General features: G+C 39.4%; 1 protein-coding gene across 1 annotated transcript in view; it reads left to right on the forward strand.

Moving 5' to 3' along the window:
• Positions 1-16,629, forward strand: part of cntn4 (contactin 4) — a gene marked incomplete at both ends in the record, with an annotated part of 169,059 nt that extends 152,430 nt beyond the window's left edge. Inside the window, 11 exons of the mRNA XM_083939368.1 lie at positions 3,438-3,613; positions 6,933-7,053; positions 8,580-8,738; positions 9,629-9,778; positions 10,740-10,810; positions 13,114-13,348; positions 13,635-13,750; positions 14,859-15,045; positions 15,137-15,249; positions 15,343-15,511; positions 16,538-16,629. Coding sequence (XP_083795494.1) covers positions 3,438-3,613; positions 6,933-7,053; positions 8,580-8,738; positions 9,629-9,778; positions 10,740-10,810; positions 13,114-13,348; positions 13,635-13,750; positions 14,859-15,045; positions 15,137-15,249; positions 15,343-15,511; positions 16,538-16,629 — 1,589 coding nt within the window. The remainder of the gene's footprint in view (positions 1-3,437; positions 3,614-6,932; positions 7,054-8,579; positions 8,739-9,628; positions 9,779-10,739; positions 10,811-13,113; positions 13,349-13,634; positions 13,751-14,858; positions 15,046-15,136; positions 15,250-15,342; positions 15,512-16,537) is intronic.
• Between the last annotated feature and the right edge of the window lie 967 nt (positions 16,630-17,596).

Consider the following 17,596-nt stretch of genomic DNA (forward strand, 5'->3'; position numbering starts at 1 on the left):
TTAGACCATTACAGCTGGGAGGGATTCTCGACCGGCTGGGTGGGGAGAAGAATGTGAGCATTATTCATGATAGCTGTTGGTGGTGGGAAGACTGGTGAAACTGCCCATGTGAGGCAGGTTAGTACGACCCAGAGAGGAGCAGAGAATCATTTGGTAACTGTTAGCTTGCTCGGTTTTCCGACCAACCATATGTTATGGTTGTGCTACTTCTCTCAGTTTTCCCACTGTAAATAATAAGATATTCATCAGTTTCTCGGTCTACCAGATTGCTTGACATTGCTTCGTCTTCTCAAAACATTTCAATTTATTTTTGTTAATCCGTTATTTCCTGAGCATTTGCCAGGAAGAACTATGTAATTTGGTCCTGTTTATGGGAAAACAGGACAATCTTAACCAAAGTAAATATGCATTAATTAGTAATTTATTAAGTCTATGCTATTACTGTCTGATGACAAACATCACATTTTCATGACCTGCTGTGATAGTGTTTAGGCTGTGCAAACAATTCTTATTATATACAAATATATGTATATATACACACTAGAGATCAAAATTAGAGAACAAATTATAAGAACTTGATTTATTCTGAAATACTAATTTTGTTAAAGTGCCTTGGTTTTTTAAAAAACATGCTAGTACAGCAGTGGTGTGGCCACAGCAAATATCCTATCATATTCTGAACAATAAGAAATAACAGTATTTCAGAATAAATCAAGAATTAAAAATGTGTTTGATCTCCGCTATACACAGTGGAGAGCTGATATACAGTATATATATACAGTATATATATATATATATATATATATATATATATATATATATATATATATATTTATAATTATTATATAATAATAATTTTTTAATGTGTTGCTATAATGATTTAATTTCCCTCTCAGGATTAATTAAATCACCCATCTATTGTCCCTTTAATGAGTACCAAATTAAGTAGTTCCTACTGGGGAATGTCTCGGAAATCATCTATTTTTCCCATACCTTTCCCATAGAGGTGAGAGAAAGGACCTAATATTGTTTTAAATGTTTTTATGGGCAGTTCATTGTTTGTAGTCATAAAACTAAAGTATACACGTTCAAAAGCATCAATAATGAATGTTACAGCCACCACTCAATAAAAACTATTAGCACAAGTGTATTTATTAAGCTCGTTGAAATAATTCTCCTGAATGAGTGTCCAAAAAACTTGCTAATTGCTGGTTTGAGTAATCATGTCTTGACACTTGTTAATTTAGTTCACATTGCACACTTTTTTAAACAATTTACAGTCAGTTATCAATGTTAAACACTGTGACATGTAAAAACGGTGACTGTCAAGAGAGCACTAATTTTAAGAATCTTGAAACTGAAACCCAGCTCAGCAGATCTTCCTGAGGTGCCACCCAGTCCATCTCAGCACATTAACATGCTTTCTATCTTGTCTCAGAATGACCCCGTTAAGTGAGTGGGTTACTATCCTCTCGTTTACAGTGGCAGCAGGTAACAAGGCATTATACAAGATAGAAATCAATCAAATTATACTCAAGAGCCCAGTGTGGGGTTGTGTAACCAACCTTGGTTGTCCATATAATCTGTCACAAATGATGACAGAGGAGGGTAATAAGGGAGCATATTTGCACCATCATTGTCACAGTCCAATCCCTAGAGGCAGCAGAGACCGGGCAGCACTACCACAAGGAGAGGAGTTCATGTTAGGCAAATACACCAGTCCAGCTGGAGAAATAATAAACAAGATGAATATTTGAGGAGCTCTTTTCCAAAACTCTATAAATCCATTTTAATAGTTTTCAGGAAAATTAAATTTTTTTACCTAGAGCCACACATTTGGTTAATATTCAATGTATCTTGGTAAAATGGTTTATGGCTCAGTCTGAACATATTGAACGGATGGACGAAACAAAAAACTCTCCCCCTTCAGAGCGCTGCCATGTTGGATCGCATAGAACGCTCACTGAATTCTGATTGGTCGAGAGGACGTATGCATTTAGCCTAAAAATAGGTTTGGCGCTTGTCGCGGTTTGAAAAGGATCTGCATCTTGAGACCATTTTAAACAAGGAAATATAGAGATTTGGCAGAAACACTGATGAAGCAGTGAAAAGGTTCTGTAAACAGCAAAGTGGCTCAAACTCATTTATTTAAAATTTGGCTTTTATCTCGTTTTGGAAAAGAGCTCTTCATTTATAGATTAGATTTTGATTTTGGATCCAAGTATTTCCTTTTAGATCATCACTTTTGTTTTCTTCTATATCATTTTCCTTACATCATTGAGAGTTGTCAAGAAAACCACCACTGGAAACCTTTCCATTTTTATTCCTGCACTTGTTCTACAAGGTAAAGCCGACCTTTAGAAGCAGAGCACACAGAGTAGACACAGACCCTTGGAATACCTACTGTGTTTATTACCACGTTTTAACTGCACTGCCATCGTTCACCATTTAGCAGCAATAGAGGACTGGGGTCTCGAACGCACTTTCATTGTGTATATGACAAAACCTACCAGCTGATAGCATTCTGGCCTGATATCAGAAAACGACAAGATAAATCACATTGGGAGTGTATGGTGCTGGTGTGTGTGTGTGTGTGTGTGTGTGTGTGTGTGTGTGTGTGTGTGTGTGTGTGTGTGTGTGTGTGTGTGTGTGTGTGTGTGTGTGTGTGTGTGTGTGTGTGTGTGTGTGTGTGTGTGTGTGTGTGTGTGTGCGCGTGTGTGTGTGCGTGTGTGTGTGTCGGGGAGTGGAAGGGGCCAATACAATGGAGGTATCGAATTCACTCTGGATGAAGACTGCACTGCCGGCACTTTCTACATGAATCTATGCCTGTCTAGGGATCATTTGCCATGGTTAATTTAGTCTGTGTGCTCAGAGTGGCAATTTCAACCAAGTAATCACAGCACCCCCAAGAGGGAGACAGGTGTTGTAGCTACACTCTGAGAACAAAGCCTCTTGCACTCATCTCGCCTCTCTCATGTCCTTCCACCTTCCTCCTCTGCTGCTCACACAAGTGCAGATAAGGGACGCTTGCCTTATTCCCTTGTGATGCCATTATAATTCACTGCAGGCTTAAATAGAGAGTAGAGACAACTGGAAGAAGTGCTCACTGCTGTTTACTGTTTTTCTATTGGTGCTTTTGGCTGAAGGCTGAGCTGGCAGTGAAACATGAAGGCTTCTCAGGATGCAGGAGAGACACATCTCTGAGTCCCCCTCCGAGACAAGCTCAGGCCGAAACTAATACCAGTTATTGTAGCCGTGTGCCCTAGTTTACTGTGTGCTCTGTCCCATATATCCTTCTATTAACTGACTCTGACATATCCAAGGATGATGGAAGGACTTGGCTTGTTGCAAAGCCATTTCCTGTGCTGAATTATAATGCCTGGAAAAGGGGGCCCGGTACAGTGTGTCTGATCAAACTTGCGCGGTGTGTGTTTCAGAGCCAACTGTCATCACCACCCTGCCATCCACGCTGGACATCACCGTGGGGGAGAGTGTGGTCCTGCCATGTCAAGTGAGCCACGACCCGTCCCTTGAGCTCAAATTCACCTGGTTCTTCAACGAGCAGCTCATCCACTTTGGGAGCCATGGTGGATTTTTTGAAAAAGTGGGAGGCGTAAGTTTATAATCCTTTATGGTTTCTGACTAAAGCTGTGATGTTGTGAGAATTGTGAGGACAGGTTTGAAATTTCCAAACAAGGATGTGTGTGTGCAGTAAGGTATTCAAAATAAAGTGTCATGATAGGCTACCTTCAACAAGATATATATATTTTTCACTATTTAGAAATGGACGAACTTGCTCAAAACCAATACAGTTATTGTTGATGTGACAGTGGCTCATCCTTGCATTTTTTTCTTTAAATTTTTTAATACACTCCACACTTTGATATACATCGTCAGATCTACCAAGCTAACAGGACACAAGGAATTCCAGTGAGAAACAGCGGATAATAGTAGCGATATACAGTATAACCAAGACTACACAAAGTTAGATCTCGTGTGAGTCTCAAACTGTCGGGCGGCACAGCTAAGCACACAGGCTCCCCCATGAGTAATGTTAGCATGACTTAATGAAAGTAACATTAGCGTTACAAAATATAAGTAATGTTTGCTTAGCAAAATTAAATAATGTTAGCTTAGCAAAGTTAAATTAATGTTAGCTTTAGAAAATAAAAGTAACAAGAAAATTATAGTAATATTAGCATAACAACATAATGTCAGCGCAACTAAATGAAAGAAATGTTAGAGAAGAGAATAAAAGTAAAATTAAAGTAATATTAGCATAACAACATACAAGTAATGTTAGTGCAACTAAATGAAAGTAATGTTGGCATACCAAAATTAACGTTAGCATGTATTAAATTAAGAGCATAGACGCTACTTCATTAGTAATGCTGTATCTTGTAAATGGTAAATGGACTTGTACTTATATAGCGCCTTTCTAGTCCTCTGACCATTCAAGGCGCTTTCACAGTGTTTGTCACATTCACCCGTTCACAAAGACATTCACACTGATGGGAGTGGACATCTACATACCATCTAATGCAACCATTCACACCACATTTACACACCCATGCGCAGCACGGGGAGCAATTCAGGGTTCAGTGTATTGCCCAAGGACACTTTGACATGTGGACGGGGATCGAACCGCTAATCTCTCGAATGGAGGACGACCCACTCCGCCTCTGAGCCACAGTCGCCACCATCAAAATGTAGCTGAGATGGTATTAATGTGCCAAACCTCATTATATACCTGAGGTGTTTATAGGCAAGCTTCGCTCATATGAAACTGTGTCAATAAAGGATTTGGTAGGCCTATGCATCTTCAGAATTATGTATTCATCAGCCACACGGGATCATGAAAAGAGACTCTGTGCAACTAATTGATTTTTTTTTTCCTCTGAGATATTATAATCATAATAATTATACATCTGTACCTCTATCAGCTGGCACCAAGTTCCACACTGAAAATTTGAATGATGACTTAAATAGAGCCTGAAAAACTAAAACAGTGTGACCTCCCTTACCTTTAAACAGGATATGCATCGCCTTATTAAAATCCAGAACTCTGACCAGGTTGCTCCATGTAAATTAATTCTGTATTGACTAAAAGATTTCTATCTTGGTAAATCGAGCATTTTCCATGCATTACTTTTGCGATTTCATGGAGCATATCATGATAATCTCCTCATAAGCTTTCATTCATTCAACAATGACGTTGTTCAGAAAACCATCCATTCCCCAGCTTCTACACCATGTTTTTCTGATCACCCGGAAATCCATAATGAATAATTAATGGTGCATTCAGGTGCCCCTTAGATGGTCCCATTTACCAATTTGGGAAGTTGTTCTTCCTTCAGTGTGTTTGTGAGCTTTACGTTGTAATAGGAAAACAACATGGATGCTACAAAGAAGATCTCAGTGTTCAGCTCAGTGTTGCAACACATTGATAGCTGTTTCCAGTTTTTGTCATGTTACAATCCAAGTATGCTGAAACAGTTTGACGCTTTATATCAGCGACTTTGTTCTTGATGTGTTGCTGCAACACTACATTCCCTAAAACCATTAAAATATTGCTTTACCTGACATGTTCAGGGTAATGCTAATATATGACTTTTCTAGTATTCACTCTACGTGGACAGCAACTAGCAGATGAAACCTGTTACCGTATTACAAATTACATGTGAGCAAAACATTTATTTGCAATACGTGAATTAATAAAACATCTTACTATCAACTCAACATTTTCTTTCTTCCGCCATTTTTCTGCGAATATGACGTCATCTCAGCTAGTTGTGTACCATCATTTTTGCTGACCTTCCCAGTCGGGAACTCATTTCTACTGTACCGAGTCCACATGAATGCAGCATAAGAAACCATATTGTGGTTTGTTGAAGAATGCTTATATTATTAGCGGGGCTGTGCTCTCCTGCGACATAAAAGACACTGATTTATTGTTCAGCCCCTTCAGAGATTTCATTGAATAAAGGTCAAGAGGTGACAAAAGATTCATTGGTACATCAATATAATACCTTTTCTTCTTTTAGCAGGGTCATAATAAATTCAGCCGCAGTGCAGAGGGAATGTTTGTATCAAGTGTATTATTTATAGGCAGAAAATTGCTGCCTGTGGTTTATTTTAAAAGGAAATTTACATACACACCCTGCAACCAGTTTCAGTTTGTATACTTTAAAAGGTTCACAGCTTACATCTCAGCATGTGATACAAAGGCTTTTTTTCCCTAAAGAAAAGTCAAGGCTCCTTTAAAAACTGCAGGCATAGAGAAAAAGAATACAGCACCGAGGTGTCTTTCCTGGTTCTGCTATAATTTAGGTGCTTCTGATGTCATAATTTACAGTCTCCTCTCACTAATAAATTGCTGTACATCTACACTTACATTGATTAAGCTACCAGCCACTCCATAGAGTTCTTACTGCCATCGTGCCAAATGTTTCAGCAAGTCCAATTTATTAAAGAACTGGCTCGGCTCGGCTCTGATGAAATGATAATGTAGGAGTGGGGATTGCAATTAGAGATGAAATAAAAGGTTCCCTTAAAGACTAGCCATTAGGCTGCTCCTTAACTGAAACTGCTCTATTCCAAAATCAAGCAATTTGAGCAAGTACATTTCTGTAATTATAGTGATAAAATAAAGGCATGGTGGTAAATCCGTATCCTCTTTGATAATATGGAAAGAAAAGCTGCATGAGGAATTGTGAATTTATTTTTCAAGATACACATACATGAGAATGAGCTTTCTGTTCAGCTGGGTTGTTCCCATGTGGCTGGGAAGTCAGTATTGTTCTTGAATTACAATAGCTGGAGGCTTACAGTTGCTTATGGAACTGTGTGTGCGTGTGTGTGTGTGTGTGTGTTTGTGTGTGTGTGTTTGTGTGTGTGTGTGTGCGTGTGTGTGTGCATGTGTTGAATGACAGCAGCATTCGGCAGGAGACATTATGATTCGAAATATCCAGCTGAGGCATGCAGGGAAGTACACGTGTGCCGTGCAGACGAAGGTGGACAGTATTTCCATTGCTGTTGACTTGGTTGTCAGAGGTGAGCCACAATGTTCCAATTTGTTTTCACCTTTGTTTGAATTAAAGTGTTTTTATTCAAAATGACCCCTGACCTGGACCAGTATTCACAAAACCTTTGATCTTACCAGTAGGAGGACTTAAGGAGTTCTTTTTACGAGTACTCTTTTAAAACATCTGCACAACGCTGCTGAAACCAACTTCTACTAAGAAACTGTGAGAAGTCTTGACTAGGAGAAAGGGCTGGGATGACCCTGTTGCTATGGATGATGTCATGTTTCATGAAACTGTGCTTGCCTGTTTGGGGTCTCTGTCAATGACTTCCTGATAAAAAATACATGTAACTTTAACATGAAACAACATGATCTATGCTACTGACTAGTCAAGTATACAGTATGTGTAGCTGATTGTCAGCGTCTTACACGTGGCAATTTGTTTACAATAAGCTGGTATCCAAGTAAGAAGCCTCGTAGTTTCAGACCATTATAACCATGGCAAAAACAAACGTAAACCAAACTGGATGCAAGGACAGCTTTTACTTCTTGCTTGTGATAGCCAAATAGAGCTTCATGAACCGTTTTCTTACTTTCTAAGCCCACTACATGGCGCTTTGTGTTCAACAAAGAGTCGAAAGCACACTGAATTGGTAATTCTTGATTCTTGGTTCTTCTTTAAACCGAGACCGCCATCTAGTGGGGTTAACAAATACAACTAATGGTCGATGAAGCTTAATTTGGACATTGTTACTTCCTACCTAACTTGTGCAAGAAAGGAAGGACATCATTAAAGGAAATTTCAGAGTTGAGATAACTGCAAAAGCATAAAAAGAAGTGTGGGAAAATATGTGCATTAAATAAAAGCACTATCATTAAAGGTTTCCAAAAGGCTGATGTGATTACAAGGCAGTTTGCTGGCAGCAGCCAATTTGGACTGTTTATGATTTGCTCTAAATTACTAAGGAGTCTTCTTGACTACATCCAGCTTTTCAGATTCAGGAGCTGAGTTTAGTTTAAAACACTCTGTGAAATACTTTTAGACCAAATATGTTGAATCCTAAAATTAGAAGTGACATGCCCATTTGTTTTAACAGTTATTCCTAAATCAGCAAGTTAGGAGCTACAGTTAAGATGTTTGTTTTTGGTTACATATATATACATACATTTGTTTTAATTTTGGCTCAGATAACCAGTTTTTAATGCTTGAAAACAATTCATTTATCATGTGTCTACTGGTGAAGAAGGACAAGTTTGTTCGTGATTAATGTTTATGGTGACTGCTTGTGCCTCACTGATGAAGAAATGGCATAAAAAGGGAGGCAAATAGAAATATCCCTCTTCAAGGTTTAAAGGAAATTTACCGTCTAATTATACCAAATAGCTCCCAAAGGTTTCAGGGACTTCACTTCAGTAGCTGCAGGTGCTAAAACAACTCTCTCCACCATCTTCCCATCTCTTTCCGGATTTACATTTCCTCCCCCCTCGCCCCTCTTCCTCCGTCTGTTTCTCTGTCTTTCTCCCCTCTTTCCTGCCTGGCTATTCCTTCTATCAGGTCCCCCGGGGCCCCCTACCAGCATCAATGTAGAAGAAATCACTGATACTACAGCCTCTCTGTCCTGGAGGCCTGGTCCCGATAATCACAGTCCAATTACGGCATACACCATCCAGGCCAGGACACCATTTTCCCTCGGGTGGCAGGCTGTCACCACAGGTAAGCTCTCTCCAACCAGCCGTGGCCTCCTCCAATCACATGGAGGGGGCCACTCTTCATTCTGCCTCGCCTGTGAGAATATTGGAGATGTAATTTTTACCCCAGCTTCAAATGGTACGCAATTGCAGCATGACCATTGACCGCCACTTTATCGTACTCCTGGGAATCCTGAAACGTGGATCTCATACTGATGATGTAGCTCGTTTTCCAAGGCTGTAATTTGATAGGGTAGTTAAGTGATAGCACTGGTGTAATTTTCTCCCACATCCTCTTTAATGGGGCTCAGCATTCACGCATGATTGGTATAATGTGCATTTATGCCATACTGTATACCTTGTTCTATTGATATTTTTGTGAATTAAGGACACTTTGTTCTAAGATAGTTTTACTGAACTCATTTATTTAGCACATCAGGATCATATATTTGAAACAGAACTACATTACGACCTTGCAGGTAAGGTAAGGTAACAGAAGAAATTGACTTTTTGTCATTTCTAGTGGAATCATCTCTCTTTTTTCTATATTTCGTGCATCACTGTGATTTTGATGCTTCACTATAAATCCAGCAACATCCTTACTCGACAGATAAAGAAATCTCTCCACAATATTGTATTTATTTATGTGTGATTCTTCTGTTGTCTCCTATTTTTTAGTTAGTGTTTGCATTGTGTGTCCTTGTGAGGGATTACACCTCACCTGTCCTATACACCTGTGGTGGAGTCCTACAAAGGCCTGTCAGCCTGGAGGACATTCTGCTGCTGATGCTAAGCCGACACGCACATGAGCGCGCACGCACACACACACACACACACACACACACACACACATGGAAAACACACACATACACATGTTTTTTTATACTGAATGGGGCACTGTGTGTTTTTTACCAGTTCCTGAGGTGGTGGGGGGCCATAGGCTGACAGCTACAGTAATAGACCTGAGCCCTTGGGTGGAGTATGAGTTTCGAGTCCTGGCAAGCAACACCATCGGGACCGGCGAGCCCAGCAAGCCATCTAAACAAGCAAGGACAAAAGGGACCTGTATGTACTGCAAAACTTTCCTTATGCCTCATTCAAAAAAATGTTTCTTTGTTTTACTTTCCAATATAATTGTGATTTATGTAATGTCTTAATTTTATCAAAGGAATAGTTGATTAAAAACTTGATGCTCCTCTCATGTCTATTCGTTGAATATGAAGATACAGCCAGAGATGCTAAGCATAGAATATATACTTGAAACCCCTTGCTGGACTATCCCCAGTAACAAAACTTCTTAAGCTCAGTAGTTATATTTTGTGTTTTTTAATCCGTACAAAAACTGAAGTGTGAAATCGACAAGTTGTAAACTACTTCTAGAACATAAGCTTCTTGTTCAGTACAGGTCAAACAAACATAAGGTGTACATTTGTGAGCTTTTTAGGGACTGGTAGGCAAATTGTGTAACCTCTGTTAAGATCTACTCTTTGCAAAGTTTACTCTCCTACCTGTAGCTTATTTGTTGTACATATATAAGAGTGGTATCAATCTTCTCATCTAACTCTTGGTAAGCATATTGCCTAGTCGGTCAAACAAAAGAAAAAATTTCATACATTTTTGGAACATATCAAAATGCAGATGTGGTGTCGGTTCTGTGCTACAAGATATTGAAATCATATTCAGTTTGAACCTTGAGAAAAAAAAGACAAATCATCTCTTGAAAAAGCACCAGTCAACAATGTAGACAGCTGGATTTACTGAGTTAAGATCCTTTGTGTGTCTTTGTGTTTTGCCCCTTTGGTATTTCTTGATATAAAAAGCATCACAGGCTGGCGATGTCTGCAAACACGACTCAGCTGTGAGAAGATTGCTTATATCTTACTGGATTTCTGCAGGCTGAAGTTTAAATATGTCTCAAAGTAACGTCTCTCTGCTGTTTTGGAGCAGCATGGAAAATGATTTACATGTGCCTTCTCAGCGTTGTGCAAAGTCAACATGGCTAAGCTGATCCGTCTTCTTCTTCCAGCTCCGAAGGTCACACCAGCTAATGTGAGTGGAGGCGGTGGCAGTCGCTCCGAATTAGTCATCACATGGGAGGTAAGCAAGCTTGCTCAAGACCCCCTCACCCATGGAGGAGGGAGCCAGACGTCATTACTCTCTGTGGATCTGGGCCTCTGTTTCATTAATAACAGTTGAACGGCTTAATGTATGGCATTTCATTTTTAAGAACAGAGAGGCAATAACTGCTGCTGTCACCCTGGGGGAGAGACAAATGCTTTTGAGGTTTCAATAAGATAATTAAACTCAATGGTTCTTTCGAAGTCCCAACTTTTTTTCAAACTGTTTTCCCTGTCCGTCTTTCTTTCTTTCTTTTTTTCTGTCTTTCTTTCTATTTCCTTCCTACAAAGCCTCGGCATATCAGTCAAGCTCCAAAAAGCTTATATTTATTCAGGCTGCTCAAAATCATTAGCACCCGCTGTGAAACTTTTTACAGGATCAGTGTGGATGTTTCAATATGCAAGAGTTCAATTAAAGTCTAACTTCTGCTCAACAAAGCCACAGTTTCACCTCAGCCCCGAAAATTCCTGAGGCAATTTTCTTTGGACATAACAGCAGGGGTGCAGTGTTTAATTTGCCATGTGCCTCCAAGTTGAATGTGTTACCTGTGTGTGTGAGGGGGCTTGCTTTTTTCCCAAGGATGGCAGAAGTGCAAAAAAACACATAATAATAAATATTTTGTTCAGTGTGGCACAACAGTGGAAGTCTTAGTTTAGTGGCACATGTAATGAAACACAATAAAATCATAAAATAATATTGAAACAACATACAACATACTAATTAAAATAGAAAAAAAACACATGTGCCAACAATAAACATAAGAAGTGTCAATTAATGGGAGAAAGACATCCACAATATACACATTAATTAGTGGATTTTGTTACATGTATGGAAATACAACAAACATTCAAATCACGAATAGCGCTGCTTGGTGTTACTACTAAATCTTGCATGTCTCTTTTACAGCTTAATAAGGTTGGTGTAATTAGTTGCAGCCCAGACAATACTGGAAATTAGATTTATTTACATTTAAACAAAATTCAAATTAGGTTATGTAGAAAGAACTGTAGGACAATGTCTATGTGAGAGAAACAATCTAGTATCATCAGCAAAAATGGAAACAATTTAATATTGATGAGGAACACGATGGGTCCCAGAATTGAACCCTGTGGGACACCACAAATAAAATAACATCATAAAAGTTCATCCATTGACTTTTATAAATTGTTTCTGATCATCAATACAATTTGAGAGCCACATGATTTTGATTTAAGCTATAATTCGATAACTTATCAAGAATAGTATGGTCCACTGCATTGAAAGCTTTTGAAAAAACACAATCATACTTAAATTATACTCATTATAAAAAATTCAGGGGCTCACCAAAACAGCCATATTGAGTGTGATATCTCACAGTGCCGAAGCAGAAATAATAAATAAAGTTTTTTTATAAATGAGCATGAATTTATTAGTTGACGAGAGTGAAAAGGCTGAGTTTATCGACTAGAATGAAGTCTGCAGCTATAAATGTATGAGGCATGGTCTCAGTCTGGACAACAGCTGAGTTTATGGTATCATGCTAAGTGTTCAGTACTGGATGGATGTGTCCATTAATATATCTTTTGTGTACAGCATGTTATATTCGAGGCAAAGCCATCACCTCAAAAATGGCATGAAAGCATTGTATTCCTTCTTGGTGTTTAGTCTCTAGTTTTCAAAATGTGTTATACTTAAGGAATTACAAAGTTAGTTCATTAAAGTTGTACATAAGATTTTCATCTATTTAATTATTAGGTTGAGTTAAAACAATGGTGACCATATGACCCACTAATGAGAGCGAAGCGCTTTCATTAGAGTATTACAATATCTGTGTCTGTGGCGACATCCGTCGGCTAGATGTAAATAAGCCGCCATGTTAGTGACAGTGGTTGGTTTGACGGCCCAGATCGTCACTAAAGGTTATGCTGCATTCACTTGTAATCGGAAATTGGGAATCTCAACTTCTGAGTCAGGCTTGTAGAATGGACAGAAGTGTAATAGGGAGGTGAATGTGTTTCAATAAAGTTTACAAAAGAGAAAAAAAAATGTTTTTTTAAATAGTCAACACACATACTGATCGTGAACATGACAAGATGGAGGGCTCTGCAAGAACAGGCTCACCTGCATTTACATCTTACTGCCAAAGATGCCGCTAGAAACAACATACTGTATCTCAATTCTTATGGAGTACAACTTTAACTAATTGGTGAATTGAGATGATTAATACTAGAAAAAAGAAATTCAAACACAAAAATGTACTAAAATTAGGCAAAGTGTTTGAACTGAGTTTTTTTCCCCTGCAGCCGGTTCCAGAGGAGCTGCAGAATGGACCGGGTTTCGGCTACGTCGTGGCTTTTCGACCCCATGGTGCCACAGGATGGATGCAGGCCGCCGTACCGTCTCCTGAAACATCCAGATACGTCTTTAAAAATGAGAGCATCCAGCCCTTCTCGCCATTCCATGTGAAGGTCGGGGTTTACAACAATGAGGGGGAAGGGCCGTTTGGTCCTGTTACTACTATCTACTCTGCTGAGGAAGGTGCGTGTGATTTCATATCATAAATAACATATAATGGAGTAGCTCTCATTGCTCAGACACTTTAAATGCAAGAGTACATGACTAGAGTCATCCAGGGTATGAACAGTGGCAGCAGTGATCTTGCAGCCAACGTTCTTCTATCAGCACTTGCAGACGTCTTCCCAATATTTTCTTCCTTCTGTTGCTTGGATTAAAGAAACAGTTTTGATGTTCCCGCTTTGAGGGGTCATCAAAGCTCAGTGTGTTACTTCTAAAATCATTCAGAGTCTTTATACATTAACTCTAGAGCCTGGCCGAGCTCCCACCAGGGTCCGTGCCAAAAGCCTCTCTGCATCCGAGATTGAAGTTTTGTGGAAAGCTCTGCCCTGGAATGCCAGCAAAAAAAGAGTCCTGGGCTACGAGGTGAGCTACGATTAAATACCTTGTCTGTGTGTTCTCCCATTGGATGCAAATTTGTGTGTGAGTTTGCAAGCACATCGCATCAAATGCTGTTGAATCTTGTTCTCTTCTATTATTGATAAGTGTTTCAGTCTCATGCACCTTGGGCATATAAGATAATAGCTTACTGCATGCATAATGGTCCAGCCTTCCCATGGCTGTGGGTTTAGTTGTGTTCCTCTTGTTGTTTACCTAAGTACTGTAACCACCCTGATTAGCGTACTGATGCAATACTCTAAGGAATAGAGCGTTTAGCTTCTAATCCAAACAACAAAGCAGTTTCAGATGCTGGCTTTGCGCTCAGTTAGTTCTTGTCAGTTTAATTCCGCTCATTATTGAAATCCAAGATGTGAACAAAGGCGCTGTTTTCATCCAAGGGTTGCATAAAGTGCCAGAATTATAAATTGTTGACCACTCAAAGTCAACAGAGGAGCAGGGTCTGAGCAAACCATTCCTGTGAGGAAAGACAAATTATATTTGTGCTGTCAAGCGTGCCAGCTATTTCAGCCCTGACAAGCGGGGTGACAAAGAAAATCTGTTATGAGTAGAGGTTGATGCCAGAGGATTTTTGAGGATTCTTTTTCTTATTATTTTTTTTCCTTTTTGCATAGTTGGCCACCCCTTTACCAGAAAACTTCTGGCTAGAGAGCAATTTGCTGATAGGATCACACCAGCCGCGACGCCAAAACAAAAAAAAATGTATCAATGGCCCCTTCCCAACTTCCTACCCCCCACTACAGGTGCACTTGCACAAACCATCCCGATTTTCAATATTGCCCTTCATTATGATCTCAACTACACACACAGACTCACAAAGTGAAAACAACACCAGCATCGCTGTCACGGCTGTGAATAAGCACAACTGAAGCACATAACTCACGGTGAGCAATAGTACACGAGATGACATCCTGCTAAAACTTGTTTTCAGCCCAGTTCACATCTTCTATCCAGTTGACTTCACATCCCCCTTTTTACAGTTTGCACTTCATTGACAGGGTGTAACAGAAAGCTTTTAAGGTGTCTGCCGTGGTTTCTGTGTTCACATCTGTTGTTCTGCCCTGTTGCTTTTCAGCTGAGGTACTGGAGTAGAAGTGAAAAGGAAGACACGGCCAGTGTGCAAAAGACTGTAGGAAATCAAACGTCTACTATTATCCGCGGGGTGAAAGGCAGCACCACATATTACATCTCAGTGAGGGCTTATAACACTGCTGGAACGGGGCCTCCTAGCACCACGGCCAATGTTACCACCAAAAAACCGCGTAAGTATCAGATCTAATTATAACTACCAGTCACTTTCTGGTACTATTCAGCTTTTCTTTGAGTGGAATAATGTGTTTTTTCTGCTCTCAGCACCCAGTCAGCCACCGGTTAAAGTGATGTGGAACACGTCAAACTCAAAGATTATATTAAACTGGGAACAGGTCAAAGCCCTTGAGAATGAGTCAGAGGTCACTGGTTACAAAGTAAGCAATCAGTCTTTTGGTTTTATCAGAAAATTGTTGTTGTTTGTTGCTATTGCGTATGTGCTTGACTACTCTCACATCATTTGTCTCTAGGTGCTGTACAAGAAGAATCTACATAGCCGCCCCAATGTCATGGAAACCAACACGACCTCTGTAGAGCTCTCCTTGCCCACTGATGAGGATTATATCATCCAGATAAAGCCATTTGGAGAGGGAGGGGAAGGCAGCAGTAGCAGGCAGATCACCATCCCAAGGATACCAGGTCAGTGGAGAGCTAGTTAGTGCCTCCCTCGTGGGTGAGCTGAATAATCCACTCCCCTGCTGCTGTCTTGCCAGAACAGATTAGCTATCATCATCTCCAAAGGAAGAGAGAGAGTGGGAAAATAAAGTGCTACATGTGACATTTGTTTAATTATGGCCTCTAAGTGACACCAAAATGTAAGCATTGCTTGATAAGTTGAGCAATTTATTCAAAATCTTTTTAATGTATCATTGTGCTGCTCCAGTAATATGTCTCAAGCATTTTTTGAAATGAATGTTTGCAGCTCATAATTACTAAAGCCAGCTGGAGAGGCAGACCATTAACCCATTCACAACCCAATTATGTTCCAGACACACAAAACAATATTGTCATGGAGGATTTCTACTCTAAATGCTCCCACAAATCATTGGTAAAAATTGTCTTTGATTATAATTGGTTGTTTTTTCTATCCATTGCAATGGATGAAGAATCTGAAAGCAAAAAAACATCAAGAGCAAAAATGACAACAAATTGTCTTGAGAGCTTTTTTCAGCTTTAGTTTATTTATTTTTTCTTGAATGGTTAAATTATATCAATGAATAATGTGATGATTGAAACACATTGCATATATAGTTTGTATTATTTTAACAAAATAATTGATAAAAAAAGAATATTCTGTGTATATAATGTGTGAGTGTGATGCATTCTCAGCTGACTGTATCAAATTATAGAATAATGGGAATAAATGAAAACAGTATTTTCCTATTCCCTATATCCCCATTTCCCACCCCGTCATTATTGGTCATGCTTGAAAAGGCTGTGTGGCTCTCCAGCACTCCACTTTAAATGATGTGGAACACATTGACTAATAGACATCCAATCAAATGAGTTTGTGCATTTTGGTGAAGTCAGAAGACTAATAATATATCCAGACATCCTAGAAAAGTCATGTCCACTGGAATGGTTGGGGAATGAAATGAAAAAAACTTCTGTTTTTTCCCCCTCAGCAAATAGAATAACAGCCTTGTTCTTTCCATACCTTTTCAGGCCCCAATGCAGTCGGCTCAGCATCCAAGGTCTCCACTCTATCAGCCCTCAGTACAATAGCACTGTCTTTCACAGCGCGGACATCTTTATGACAAACAGCACGTTGCATCTGATGTGGAGACAGCTCTACTGCGGAACGCAAACACAGCCCACTCTGGTGTAACTAGATCCATTCATTTAGATTTTAGAGGCAGAAGGAAGAAATAAATAAAAAAACGCCATTGAGATGACAGGAAGGAGTCCCCTTCAGCACCCAGGCTAAGTAAAGGAGATTGAGCGATGTCGTGACTATGTTGTTACCAAAGCAGCTTTCATAAGAAAAAAAAATAAAAGAGAAAAAAGTCTTATATGCATCTTTTTGTATGACATGTTGAGCTTTTATAGATTTCTTTTTCCTTAATCAATTTGAAGTCAGTCTAGGCTTACCGGGGTGAGAACAACTGCATGGCAAATAACATCATACATTTTCCGGTCTGGGGGTTAAGAATGTGGTTTGACAGTGCACCTTTTGTCCTCTACAATAAGAAAATACTTGTAGACCAGAATAGTTTCTTTTCTTCAAGTGAATGAACTATTAACTGTTACCTGTTACATCTCTGCATTTCTGTTTCTGCAATATGTCAGAAGTGTTTCACTCAAAGGTTGGCATCGACATTGGGGTTTGTCATTACTGGTCATCTTACTAAGAGAAGAGAGGATAAGCATTTGAAGTAGCATTTGTATATAGACAATTTGGTAATGGACATGTCTATAGTAACCCAAGATTTGCGAAAACTCACAAAAACTCTCCTGAGACTCGCTTCCCAACCGCATATACTAACCTTAACCGTCTAATGTCAATGCTTAACCCTAACCATCTTGCAAGGCTTTACTTTCGCAAATCTTGGGTTACCAATAAGTCATTACCCATGCTAATGCTTTACCATACTGGAAAGGTGTTAGCGTTAGCAAACTGGAGCAAGTTAGCAAACTTAATTCTTTTCCAAATAGATTTCAATGATGAAGTGAACTAAGAATTTCTAATTCATGAAACCGTAGAAAGTGCCCCCCCCCCCCCCC

Source organism: Echiichthys vipera, assembly GCF_963691815.1.
Source record: "Echiichthys vipera genome assembly, chromosome: X".
NCBI classification, from domain to species: Eukaryota; Metazoa; Chordata; class Actinopteri; order Perciformes; family Trachinidae; genus Echiichthys; species Echiichthys vipera.